Genomic DNA, 14,736 nt, shown 5'->3' with positions numbered 1-14,736 from the left:
GAGAAGAAAAAAACCTTCTGCATGAAGCTGTTCCCCCTGAAGGAGTCTTCATCCTCTAATGTTCAGTATCTCTGCTGACTATTGAGAGGCAGGAAAAGCAGCTTGGATGGGAAACTGAAGTACGTCATGTGCTCTCTTATCAGTTTCTCCATCTCCTCTCAAACAAGCTACAGAGAGTCCAGGCAGTGAGGCCTCTAGGGAAAACCTCAATAGAAATTCACAAGGTGTAGTCAATTGATGACACTGGGCAACAGAGTAGACTTGGTTGCTTCCCAAAGGCCATTGTACTCACCCATGAACTCGTAACTCATGGATATTCTACAATGCCTCTACTACTTGACAGACATTAGTTAGAAGAGCAATTTAGCATAGAGTTCAGCAAGGGCTGACCCTGCACTTGCTTGGAGGATCATGAAAAGAGCCTAGGCCAAGCCTCAGACACAGTAAAAAATCTCAAGCAAGAAGCCAAACTAATGGGCACAGTGCCACTACAAGACCATGCAGGTGAACTGAAGCAACAAAGGACTGGACATGAGCAGACCCATGCACTTACTATTTACTATTGGACACTAAAAAAATCGTGAGCTAACCCACCTACACTGCTACCACTCATGATGGGACACTTCCATTGACCTGAAGATGGAGAAAGGCAAGGAGGAAAGTCAGTAAGAGAAGGAAGGTACAGCAAGGTAGCACTACTTCAATTTCCTCCTGTCAAAGGTCTTGCCACCCTCCGCAACACCAACCAGGAACTGAGCCAAGGCAGGGATCCCGAAAGGGAGAAGTGCCAGGGCTGCCAAAGCAGTAACAGGAGAAACAGGAATAGCAGTGGTGTCCACAAGCACAGTCTTGATGGGAGATGCAATTGACAAAGCAGTGAAATACACCAAGACCAGTGCATGCAAGGAACTTTCAAGCAAAAATAAACTGTTCCAGGATGGCTTCAGCTGCTCCTTTGTTTCCTTGGGATGCCATGAAACAATCACTGCACAACCAAAGGAAGGAACAATGGGGGTTATGGTTACAAACACTGAATCAGCCAGGAAGTGAACCCTAGTAGATTACCACCCGATTCATGTGTACCTCCTTCAAATGTCCAAGGGAAGAAAAGGCAGCCACCATCCCAGCAGCATAGGCAGGGGTTAAAGCTGGTGAAGAGTGGGGAAGAGGCTGCTAAAAAGGCAGTGTTACCCTTCAAAGACAATGGTCTTACTTGACTTTTTCCTATGCTATCATTATCTTTTCCACTGGGCAGGTGACCAGGATACTATAAACAATTCACAGACAACATGCACTCCTGACCACTGAAAAATCATTCTCTTAAGCAGTAGACTCACCTGGCAACAGGTGGTATTGTCCAACTTTTGTTTGGTCATCTTGTGCTATGCTATTCATGGCTGTTGTTAAAGCTTATTGAGTATTTCTTTGGTTTTGACTTCCGTAAACATGATAGTTCCAGCTGGGACATTATCATTCTTACAGCAGTCAACCATAGGAAAATGTAAAAAGTTTCAATAACAGCTATGCAGAGCATGGCACGAAATGACCAAACAAAATCTGGACAATATTTACAATGTGAGAGGGTGGTTCCCCCATTCCCTGTCACCTGCTATTAGTTAACTACCTTGTTAGCAAGTTTACAAGACAAGACCAGCTTTTTCCCAAGGTATATCCACATAAAAGATGAAGGTCTATATTCCTATAGGAACAGTGATATGTAAATCTCAGATACCTTGTCAATCAAACGTATGCACTGATACTATAACTAAGGCAGTGTTTATAGATCCAATAAACAGCTTTTATTCGTGCAAAATAAATACTGAAAGCTCAAAAGCTAATTATAATAAAAGTATAGCTCATTCTGAACAGCATATTTTTTGCATTAAATTGTGAATAAAATTACATAAAAATTAAGACAACAGCCCAAAAAAATTTGGAAGGTACTTGTATTTATCAGTTAATGGCTGGAATGCATTATTATTTTGTAAACCCAACTTCATGCAAAGACTGAAATAGGGTTCAAAGTACTTTAAACAAAGGATCTATAATCAAAGCCTATTAAAAAACACTTACAGTACTGGCCTGCTTTTTGACTGTATTTGTCGCGAGGTGGGGCATAAATCTGACGGTCAGTCTTTGGCTTCTTTGCATCTTTCTCATCAAACTTTATAGGTGTGTGTCTCTTCTCAGTACCATTAGCAACATTGGATGCAGATGACCCAGACACAGGTTTCCACGAAAGTGATATCTTTGCCTGAAATATTGGTAGATTTCTTTCAATTAAAAATGACGTCAAAAATTTTTCGGAGCAGTGTCCAGTGTAACCATTCTTCTTTCAACAGTTATAATTATAGTTAGGGTACTGGATATTTCAATGTACTAAAAAGCAAATATAATATACAAATGTCATAAATCTAAAACCCTTGAAAAGGAATGAGGTACGAGTTAAAGATAACCAGTAGGTCATAAAAAGCACAACCTTCCAATATTCTTTAGGATTATCATTTGATGTTAAGGTTAACTGACCAAATGGAATACACTATTATAGAGGTTAAAGGGAGATAAATTACAACTAAAATCCCTCCAGCCACACTGACAACTGATGTATTGACAAATTTAAGAGAAGTAACAACTCCACCCATATTTGTCTCTATTATAGAGGTTAAATTACAGCTTTCAAAAAATATAACTGGGTTAATACACAATCTTGGATCAAAAATTTGGAGAAAAAATTTATGTCCAATTCTCAACATTTACTGTGAAATTATATTTTGGACAGTCAGACAAAAAGTTTAACTTTTACAGTAATGTCACTTTATATCCTCAACATTAGGAATTAGATCATGTGCTTGACTGATTGATTTATGAAATTTAGGCAGTCAAGCCAAGCACTCAGGCCATTCAGCACTCCACACCAGTGGAGAGAGAGAGAAAAAAAAAAAGGGGATGGGGGGATTACAAGTGGTTGGTAAGCAAGATAAGAGCCACAGAAAATAAAGGCAATGCAGTACAAGGTTCTAAGGGTGGAATTGGGAGACAAACCTAGAGTTGCACTTACAAGTTAAATATACCTTAGTTTTACCAGACCACTGAGCTGATTAACAGCTCTCCTAGGGCTGGCCCGAAGGATTAGACTTATTTTACGTGGCTAAGAACCAATTGGTTACTTAGCAACGGGACCTACAGCTTACAGTGGAATCCGAACCACATTATAGCGAGAAATGAATTTCTATCACCAGAAATAAATTCCTCTAACTCTTCATCAGCCAGTCGGTGGAATTGAACTCCGGCCCATCGAGCGACGGTCTGAAGCTCAACCGACTCAGCCAAGGGAGAGATTGCACTTACAAGTAAGAGTCAGGAGTCATGAGAAGTTGAACAGCAAGACTGCAGAAGGAAGCAGGAATGGTGATAAGAGGCTAAAAGCTGGGGACAGCTAGAGACCTGTGGGATGGTACTAACACTTTTTGATAATGCCTACAGCACACCACATGAGGTGCACTGATAGTTCTAGCCACCAATCCCTACAGGGAATTGAATCATCCACAAGTCAGACAAGAGTGCTCAATTCTAAGATTAATCAAATTTATTTTTGAGTTGTTCCTTTTGATAGGATGAAACTTTCCAACACTGATATTGATCTGATACTATCATATTCATTTATATGATATTTTCATAATAAAATGACATATTTAACACAGACACAACCTGGAAGCCATTACTCAATTTGTTGTGCCCTCATGTCCATGAAGGGGAGGCACGCTCTAATCTACTAATTACTTGATAAGTATGTATGAAACATTTTATGAAAATATTTTCACATAACTTACTTATGGAGGTGGACACATGGACATATTCTACTCCAAAAACATTAAGGCATGATAATGACTTTGAAATATAAAAAGCTGTCAGCATTGAATGCAATGGTTGTTGTTTCCTTACATGGTAAGAGAGCTACCACAGGTGAATACTGGCTCTGGTTGGTGCTCATCTTTACCTGTAGTGGCGTGGCTGTTGAGCTGTGGGCACCTCTACTTCAGTGGTAGCTTTGTAGCAGAAAGATATGCCTGATGGCTACCAAAGAATACAACAAGGTGCCCTTGCCCTGGGCACCGTACCGAAATTAAAAACCAGACATCGCTGTCACCTACTCTGAAAATACTTGATAAAAACCTCAACCTATCCACCAAGACTAAGACTAGAGAGAGAGAGAGAGAGAGAGAGAGAGAGAGAGAGAGAGAGAGAGAGAGAGAGAGAGGAGCTTTCTACAATTCTTCAACTAATACCATGCCAGCCACCAACAATGACCTCAGGTTACTGCAACAATCGAACACAATTTCTATCTCCTTCAAACAGCAATAAGCAAAACTGGACTTGCACTTCCAGTAAGTCAACTGGATAATAGAGGACAAGGATATGTTGTGTCTGAACGCCAATGAAGTAGCCACCACACTGATGTCGTGCGCCCTTACTTTAAAGTTCAGTAAAAAATCCTCCTAGATCTGGACATGTGCTTCTTTAATTAAATCTCTCAGAAAGCACTACAAGGCATTCTTTGATAGAGGACGAGATGGGTTCTTTACAGAACACCAAAGGTTGCTAGATGTACCCTTGACCTTTTCTGTCCTTTTCAGGTAGTATCTCAAAGCTCTGACTGGACAGAGGACTCTCTCTTCTTCCTCTTGACCTAGAATATCTGTTAAGTTCTTAACTGTAAAAGAACGAGGCCAGGGACTAAACAGGTCCTCATTCTTTGCCAGAAAGCCTAGAGTGAAAGAGCAAACTGCATCTCCTTAAGAGAAACCCACTTTCTTGTCAATGACTTGAAGTTCACTGATGCATCTTGCTGTAGCTGACGCAAAGAGGAAGTCTTACATGTCAGATTCCAAAGAGAAGCCAACCTAAGGGGCTCAAAAGATGGGCCTGTCAGCCATTTAAGGACCACATCCAGATTCAAGGACATCAAAAAATTGTCCTTTTTCCATTGTGCCATATCAAAAGGACTTTAACAGATCCTTGGTGATGGAGTTTGAAGAATGATCCAGCCCTCTATGTTTAAAGACTGAGCTAAGCATAGCCTGATAGCCTTTAATGCTAGAGGAAGACAAGTTCCTGCTATTTCTCAGAAAAAGGAGAAAATCCACAATCTGAGTTACATTGGTCTCAGAAGACGAGATATTGCTACACAGTAGTGGCACCACTGTCGTTAGATTGACCAATTAGCCTGATAGATGAGACTAGATCATCTTCTGCACTGTGCAATAGCTTCTACAGCTACCCTTGAAAACCCCTTTGCTCTGAACAGCTTACAGACAGTCTGAAGCCCGTCCAGAGCAAGAGCGGACAACCCTTGGTGGTGTCTTCTGAAGTGGGGTTGTCTAAGTAGAGATGGTTTTTGGGGGAGCAGTCTTGGGAGGTCAACCAATAGACGAAGAAAGTCTGGGAACCACTCTCTCAAGAGGCCAAAACAGAGCTATAAGGGTCATGGTCGCATTGTGGTGCACTTGAAACTTGTTCAGCACCTCCCTGATCATACTGAAGGAAGGGAAGGCGTACAGGTCTAGATTCAACCAATCTTGTAGCATGGCATCCACGGCCCATGCAAGAGGGTCTGGGGTTGGTGAGCAAAACAAAGGAAGACAATGGTTCCTGGAGGTGGCAAACAAGTCTATCACTGGCTTGCCCCATAATTTCCACAGATCTAGAAAAACTAAGGGGTCCAGGGTCCATTCAGTGGGGAGGACCTACTTTTGATGGCTCAGCTTGTCCACCACCACATTTCATTTCCCTTGGATAAAACTGGTGACCAGTCATTCAATTTTGGTCTGCCCACAGCAGTAATTCTCTCACTGCTTGACACACAGAGAAGGAATGGGTTCTACTGCCTTGCTTTTGGATATAGGCTAAGGCCGTGGTGTTGTCCGTGTAGACCTCTACTGCCTTGTCGCAGACTTGGGAGGCAAAACTCTGAAGGCCTATATGAACTGCCGTAAGCCCTGTTGATCTGGGGTCCACATCCCGGAGAATTCTTGATTGTCTAGCAGGGCTCCCCAGCCTAGGTCCAAGGTATCTGAACAGAGGTTTAGGTCAGGGTTCGGAGGATGAAGGGACTTCCCTTCTGACAGCCACCACTGCAGGTCCGACTTCATCTCTGTGGTGATCAGGAAGACATGACTGTCTGGCTGTCTTTCTGTTCCAGTTGGCCTTCAGGTAAAACTGTTGAACTCTCATATGTAACCTGCCCAGTCTGACAAAGGTTTCTATGGAGACCAGAGTCCCCAATAAGATCATCCTTTGTTGAGCTGAGCAAGATGAAAGGGATAGAAAATTCCAGACTGTTTGAAGGCAGCTGGGTATCCTCCTGGGGGACGGAAATGCCCAAGAGTTCAGCATCATCCTCAGACAGAGGATTTCTTGTCAAGGAGTCAACTGGGACTTCTGAAGATTTAAAAGAAGGCCAAGCTCCTGGGTTAGAAGAATAATCTTGTGCATGTCCTCCATGCACTTGTCCTTCGACGGGGATCAAAGTAGCCAGTCGTCTAGGTAAAGACTCACATTGATCCCTATTAAGTGGAGTTATTTCGAAAGAGGGGCAAACACCTGCAGGGCCAACGAAAGGCCAAAGCAAAGGACCCAAAATTGGTACCCCTTGTATTGGAAGACAAACCTTAGATATTTTCCGACACTTGATGATCAATTAGAATATGAAAATAATGCATCCCGCAAATCTATACCATCCAGTCGCCCTGGTGAATGATGGAAACAAGGACTGATTGGCTTGTCTCCATCTTGAATTTTGTCTTCAAGAGGAAATGATTGAGGCCGCTTACGTGGAGGACTGGTCTCCTCCAACCCCCCATGTTTTTGGGAACCATGAAGAGATGATTGTAGAACCCCTCCGTGTTGGTGTTCTGAACCTCCTCTATGGCTCTTTTCTGGATGAGGAAGGAGACTTCCTCTGATAGGGCCAAATGTCTCTCGGAGCCTGCTGAGTACTCAGTCAATGCTATACTCCTCTTATCAGCCACTTCTCCCAAACTCTAGATGTCTGACTCCTATTGGTACATGGAGGACTCCAGGCTCACTTTTTCTGCACTGGCTTGGCAGAAGTCTTTTTAAGTCCTGGATGCAAAACGGACAGACACAACCTGAAAGATGTTCTAGATCTCCCTCCACGAAAGGGCTGTTGCTGGAGGGGGGAGGTGGTCCTAGATTGAAAGGAGGAAGATGATTCATTGGGGCACCTAGACGAGCGGGTCAGCAAGTCCTGCGTCGTACTTTTTCTGCAGATCTGAAGCTATTTCTTTCACCATGTCTTGAGGGAAGAGATGTTTTTTTGTCCAGAGGTGAGATCAGAGCTGACTTGGAAGTGAAGGCGCACCAGAGTTCTCGTTTCTTGGGTACCCGAAAGGTAACGGGGGGAGAAAGCTCTACAGAGCCATATCTAACGGCTTTTGTTTGCACGGGAAAAATCCTGAGCCAGTCCGTAGCAAGATCCTGATGGTCCTTGATCTTCTTGGCTACTGTACCCACAACCCAGTCAAGGAAACTGAGGACTTAAAACTTTGAAAACGTCCTTGAACAAATGTTTAAGTTCTGCCGACGAGAACATAATCTTGGCTGATGCAAAAGCCAAATGACAAGACAAGTCAATCAGACCAGAGAAGTCCCCTTGGAAGGAGGCAGTGACACCCAAAGGAGCAGCTTCCCCAGTCACACATGACAAGTACCTCCTGCGAACTAGTCAAGGAGGAGGAAAAGCAAAAGCTGCTTTACCCTGGTCTCTTTTGGTGGAAAGCTAATCCTACCATTTCTTTAATAAACTTCTTAGATGAGGAGGAAAGGACCATCTTGGGGAGTCGTGTACAGTCATCCATCTGGCTCCTCATTAAAAATGTCAAAGCAGAAAGACGGGGCAGCTGGGACGGAAAAGGAAGGAAAGTTTGCCATCAAATATCTCAATAAGGTAGCATATGCTGAATGAGCCGCAGGTTCTTGGTTGACCTCCTCTTCTGAAGAAATCAGAGACAGGTTGTCATTCTGGACAGGCTTAAGAATAGGAGGCGCTTTCTTCATTAAGTCAAAATTTGAGCCGACGTTTAATCGGAGCCAGAGCAGTTCATCAGGGTCCACAGGAGGAGATGAAGTTGAAGGTCTGACTTGGGGAGGTGAAAGAGACCGCAGTCTCTGAGAGGTCGAAACAAGTGATGAGCATCTGGGGAATGGGCTCCAGGTGCTCAGGTGCAGGCGCTGGGCATTTAGAAAGCAGAGCGGTGCCCTTGGAACTGGATGGCGTTTGTGAGAGGGCGCTTGGGAGCCTGGCACGAATGCCCAGGTTCACAAGTCGAGCGTACAGGTGAGAAGTTCTCCCTGTCCAAAGGAGACAGAGGAGGGTGCTGATGGACAGAAGCAGAAAAATCAGGGTCCACAGAATAACTGCAGGACGGTCTGGGACTGAGGAGAGAGAGCCTGTACCTCTCAATAGGTGCTGGACTCTTCTTCGGATCTGGACTTTGCCATCCATCAGGCTCCTCATTAAAAAGATCAAAGCAGGAAGACGAAAAGGAAAGTTTGCCATCAAATATCTCAATAAGGCAGTATATGTCTTCTCCCAGGTTTGGGGGAGCAGGAGTGACCTTGGTCTAGGAGAACCGATGGGACGAGTTGCCACTTCCTCCACATACACTGCACTATCACTTTGCACTTTTTCAGAAAACACTTTTTCCATAATCACTTTAATGGAGGTTCCCAAATCTGCAATGGTACTTAAAACGAGATTACTTTCTTATCGAATCTAGATAAGAGAATGGCGATGGTATTAGGATTGGAAGCAAGGGAGCCAGGCTGAGGAGTAGAGAGATGTTCAGGAGGGGGGGCCAGTATTAGGCAAAAAAGTAGGAATAGGAGATGAAGGGAGAGTAATAGGGCTAACCTCTAAGTGTAGCCTCTATGCCAAGAGAGCGTTTTTCGGCTCTAGAAGTCGCTTTCCTCTTTCTGTCTCTAACTTGTCTAAAAGAGACTTAAGAACTGTCCACTGATTACTATCCCACTTTGAGCTTTCAATACAAGTTTTATCCATACTGCAATCTTGCCCTCTACATTTAGAACAAATTGTATGAGAATCATAACAAGCTTTAGTTAGCCTAGCCTTGCAGCCTAACTCGCTGCAGTAGTAAATACTAGAACCACTATAATCCAACATATCATATTTCTGAATTTTGTTGAAAATTGATCCAAATTATAACAAACTGACTATAGCCTGGGAACTAACCAGAACAAAAATCCAACAAAGCTGCTGCAAATGGCGCGATATTAACACCATGGCCAACAGAAACACATTGAGTAATGGCTGCCAGGTTGTTCCTGTTTTCCCTGGTATTGGGCAGGCCTGTAAGATGGGGAAAACAACAAAGAAGCACTACCACGAAATTCAAGAAGTTGCCGCGCGAGTTAGATACATTAGCTATGCAATTACTTGGTAGATCACTTAAGTGAAACTATATACATTATTCTGCCATTTACCAATTATAATAAGTTTTAGCGATATTATTTAAAAGACCCTCTTTTCAGGGTTACTACTGCATATTTTGTCAGTAACTCGCTGATATCCATCATTCTTCGGAGAAGAAAATAGCTGCAAACTGGGGTAGTTTTATTTAGGAAGAATACATTAACAGTTGACAGTAACTATGCTGATAACTGAACAATGTTGTTCCATCTTCCATGTAAATTTCCTTCTTTGAGGGAAAATGTCTTAAGTATTGTTCTAGGCTATGTTCTTCTCAGGCTCAAATGGGCATGTTAACGCTGAAAGACATGAGTGTACTGCCCATTGTGACAAGTGATGCTCATTATATACAAGAGGGTCAGCAGGGGTTGTTGAATCCCTGCTGACCACTGATTGGCTGAGGACAAAACTCATGCTGTGATTGGCTGACAAGACATCACCAGAGGCAAAAAATTCATTACTGATGGTCTTCCTGCTGCAGCATTGCTGATGGCTGGTCTGGTTTATGGTGTCACTAGCTGGTATTAACTGGCAAATATTTTGACTGGTCACCAGGCAGCTCGCAGAATCTTAGTCCCATTCCAGAATGCCAGTTCCCTAAGTGTCTGGTGTAGGACAATTTGTTTCATGACTAACAGGCCACCAAATGTTGGTAGGCAGGAGGGACACTTCCGGGGTGCTCTTTACAGAGCATTTCTCCCACTGTATTAAGAGTGCCTCTGGGCATATTGTATTTTCTAAGTTTAATCTAAGGTTAGAGAGCTTTAAAAAAAGAAGTGGCATGTTGTAGCACCAAATACCTTTCTTATTTTAAAATGTAAAATTGCAGATTTCTTTTAACGTAAGATATTTATGCAAACAACCAAGCCATTAGCAATTCATGTTCCCACTTATGTCCTTTGTTATTTCTACAGAATTTGCATTAAATACTAAGATACAAAATACCAAATTTTGTTCTGTTGGTTTTCAAATAAGCCTTAGTTGACCCTTCTTTCTCTGCGGTGCAGGCAATGATTTTCTATTTCAAATTACTTTTCACTTCTCTCTCATTACATAATTTTTCTAACTTCTGTTATCTAATTTGCTTTTTTCTAACTTCTGCTATGTAATTTGCTTTAAGTTGGTTAATGTTTCAGTTTATGTTATCCTGCAAATACATTCATATTAAGCAAATGTCTCTTCTTTAATCCTATACCACTTACTCACCTAGCAGCAATAAAAGGTAAGCCTGATCCAGTAAATATTTGGTAATTCAACCTTCTCAAATTGTTAATAAATTAAATTCTAAGGCACAAAAACACAGTTGGGAGTTGATATCATGGAAAGAGAAGAAAAGAAAAAAAAAAGTGCTTTCATAGGTGGAGTGCAGATAAGGGGTGTGTGATTTACAAATGATATTACTGTACCTTGTAAGATGGTGGCTGATGAAACAGATCCTTAATTAGGATGTTTATATTTGCTGTAGTCTTCAAAGCAATCAGTTTTATCTTGTTTTCTTCAGTCTTCAGTTCTGCACCTGATTTATTTGACACTGCCTCACGCAAACGCTTCTGGTAAGCTTGTGAAACACGGGCAAAATATTGTAACCTGTAAAATAATATAAATTAATTTACTTACGGGTTCTAAGACTAAATTCTAAATAATAGATTATACATACTAATTCTCATTTCTCTACACTACAAAACGTAACACTTATCCAACAAGGTAATAACCTGAGCAATTCTGCTATCATTACACAAAATAAAAAATGTTTATTCAATTAACTTTTGTCAAACATGAGCCACTAACTGCTGGCTGAAATTACAGACAAATAAGTTTTCTAATTTGACACTGCATTGTAGGATGGACAACTTAACTGAAATCCACTTGATGTTCATTGTGAAGGAGAACATTATAACCAATCTGTGGCTGCATTTTTCTTTAACAATCCAAATAATCACACTTTTTATCATTGTAAGGGTTTCACAACCATGCAAGATAATCTGTTTCACATTTATGGCATACAATATCTCAGATATTGCATCTCAATCACCATTTCTTTAAGGCCTGTTAAAGCTGGAATTAGGCATATCACTTCTAGAAAACTACTGCTAAAGGAAATATTCTGGAAAAATCTAGCAAGAAATATTATACCCAATACACTATTTGCGATACCTGGTCCGGAAGTCCTTCAATCGATCAGCATCGTTTGCCAAGAAATCGGCATGGTTTCTGGCTAGATGATGGAAAATGAAAAGGAGACACTCAACTCTTGAAAATTCTAGACTGACACCTCCTTCCAAGGCTTGTGTTGCTGCCTCCCCTTCTGGGGGTAGAGGCATAACATCCTGTGGAATAATAATATAATTCATCAACCACACCATACTGCATGTCAATGTTACTTTATAAAATGTTACTAAAACTACCAAATTAGAACATTAACAAAATACCAAATTAGAACAATTTCAACAACAGGCTATTACATACTTAACCCCCTCGTGCTTACAGGGGTTCCTATAGCACTACCTGGTATGCAACTTACGCCGTGGAGGGAAAAGTGGGGCTCGTGCAGAAAAGTTTCTTTGTAAAAATCAATATGTCCAAACTATAAATGATATACGCTTCTGGTTTGTTTTATGATGTCAGCAAATGATTGAATTTTTTCCTAAACCAATCAAAATCTTTGCAAGGCATAGAAATAATAAAAAAGTGATGGACGTGAAATTTTATGGAAAGTCTTTTATATTTTTTTGAGATAATCAAGAAAAATATAAAAATTAGGTTTGGGGAGTTTATTTTATAAGCATATTGTGTGGAAACGTTTGAAATTTCATGTGGAAGCAATCATTTTGCTATAAATGTTTGCCAATTAGCTGTTACGGATTAAAAAAGGCTAATTTTTTACGGTGCAATTTTCAGATTTTCCAACCTACTTAGGTTGACGTTTCGCACTGTATCTGAGTAAGGAATAAAGATAGAAAAAAATAAAGGTGGCATTAGAAAGCTGAATAAATTTCCTATAAAACACACAAAAGAAAGATATATGTATTGTTTGAATAAAATTGAGTAATTGTCATTAGGTTACGGACAATCTTTTTTTTTTTCCTAAGAAAATATACGGCAACGATTACTGTATAGAAACGCTGATATTTTTACATTTTGCTGTTCAGCACGATAAACTACAAAGAATGGCCATTCGAATGATATATAAGACATGCACATTGAAGTTATTTACAGATGCAAAAACAGGCGTACAATAAATTATCTACGCATGCATAAATTCCGGACGAACCACGGCGTTCGACGTGTACATATATGCTGACATTTTTTGTAATAACTCTGTAATTCTTCAATATTTATCTTATCGAAAAACAATTGAAATATTATTCAAAATACTCAACAAATCACTTTTATAACTAACTAAAGTGAAAGCACTTCACAAACGCACATAAATGACGACAAAGCAAAAAATGAGAACGCTAAAAAGACGTGCTGAACTTGGTCAAAGCAAGAGGTGTACTGCTTGAGTTGGGGGAGGAATGCGGCACATGCGCAATACCTATCGGTTTCCTGTTTACGTTTTCTTGTAGATCCAAGATCTACCCATGCAATGGTGCAGTTCTCGTGTTCTTCGGATGACTCGTTTTTTTTTTTTTTGGTGAATTCCCCCCCAAAATAATTTACGGATGACACTTAAATTGCGTCATCGGAGCACTTACGGCAAAAAATTTATTGATGCTGTTTCGCGTCATCGGATCACCAGAGGGTTAATGATAACTTTTTTTTTAATGAACATCAACATCTTCAACAAATACTTTAACAGGGATTCATCATATTTAAACCTCTATACATTTTTTATATTCTCACCCGCTCCCACAGCAGAGATCCCATTACTTGGCTCAAGGCCTTTTCCTTAACAAAGGGGTGATAAGGATAGTTTCTTCTAGTTTTTAGTTTTTCCCTTCATTGCAGTGCTGATAATCACAACAATAACATGATGAATGCATGCTTGCTAATGCATGTTTGTTCAATCTCAATTTAGGTCAATAAATTGTTTTGTAAAGACAATTAAGACTATTTTTCTTACTCTGTAAGCTACAATCTCCTTAAGGGCTAGTTTTTTTTTTTTTTTTAAATCCTTGCCAAGGTTGTACTGGTCATTCATCTGAGTGTGACTTTCATCTTTTGAGTATGACAGGTCATCTTTTTATGAACATCTCTCAGGTTTCTTCACAGCAAATCCACATAAACATTGCATTCATACCTGCAAATCAGTATTGTTGCAAGCAAGGGTCTGTATAACTAGTTGGCCTGAAGGGTTTGTTGTCGATGGATTAGTTTCAGATGCCTATATATTGTTGTTTAAAGTGGGAAAATGTTCAAATATATTTTGATTTAACACCAGCATCTCCACTTAAGATTTATATCGAGCCCCCCAAAAAATTGTTTACCGAGTAATCTGGTCAGTGAGCTAAACATAGCGGATCCTGAAACAAACATAAACACCACATGACTGTCTAACCTTGTAAAACAGATGCTCATAAATATGATTATTTTATTAACAGGTCTCACACAGCCAGTTAATTTCGTAAAATGTCAATACAACCATTTCTTGTCTTTTTTTAAAATCAATCAATTTTCAACTCAAGGTGTATCTTATTACAATTCCTGTTCTATTTAAGCATGTGCACACAATGAAAATTTTCTAGGAGTATTGCAAGCTGCAACAAATTCAACAATACTGTAGATGCATGCATAATAATAAACATAAAACATCACCATACGCACTGCAGGTGATCATAAGAGTGCATTTATTTGCTTGTGTGCATATTAAAGTTCTGTTACTAAATTAGTATGGCATACAAACATTTGTAAAATTCTCATACCACCCAAACCCTGCCTTAAGATATTTGACCTCTGAGTGTCATATGTCTGATTGAAACCGAGTGAATGTGCAATGCACCATATATTTACTGATTGTCATATGTCTGACTGAAACCGAATGAATGTGCAATGCACCATATATTTACTGATATACACAAAAATTTGATCAAAACTCAAGATTAAATAATATACAAAGTAAACAAAACTGACATTAAGAAAGTTACTCAAAAAAGTGCAACTTACATGACAAAAATTACACTTATGTGAGCAGCTGTATAAATGTCAAGTCTTGACTCCCTCTCCCTTGCATTGTGAATTGTTATTTTACTATCCATTTTTGACCAAGTTAATACCCTTTATAAAAA

The 14,736-nt window shown here is 40.2% G+C and overlaps 1 protein-coding gene across 3 annotated transcripts in view; it reads right to left on the bottom strand.

Moving 5' to 3' along the window:
- cass (cassowary) overlaps window positions 1-14,736 on the bottom strand; it is a 42,233-nt gene that overhangs the window by 11,691 nt on the left and 15,806 nt on the right. For 2 of the 3 annotated variants that reach the window (XM_067104467.1, XM_067104468.1), the window contains exons 7-9: window positions 11,663-11,835; window positions 10,915-11,095; window positions 2,083-2,254 (exon numbers count right to left, since the gene is read on the bottom strand). In XM_067104467.1, coding sequence (XP_066960568.1) covers window positions 2,083-2,254; window positions 10,915-11,095; window positions 11,663-11,835 — 526 coding nt within the window. Of the gene's footprint in view, window positions 1-2,073; window positions 2,255-10,914; window positions 11,096-11,662; window positions 11,836-14,736 lie in introns of all 3 variants that reach the window. The other variant, XM_067104465.1, reaches the window with a different exon arrangement.

The sequence above is a fragment of the Macrobrachium rosenbergii genome, chromosome 5, assembly GCF_040412425.1.
Source record: "Macrobrachium rosenbergii isolate ZJJX-2024 chromosome 5, ASM4041242v1, whole genome shotgun sequence".
Taxonomy (NCBI): domain Eukaryota; kingdom Metazoa; phylum Arthropoda; class Malacostraca; order Decapoda; family Palaemonidae; genus Macrobrachium; species Macrobrachium rosenbergii.
This window is presented reverse-complemented; position numbering and strand designations above follow the sequence as displayed.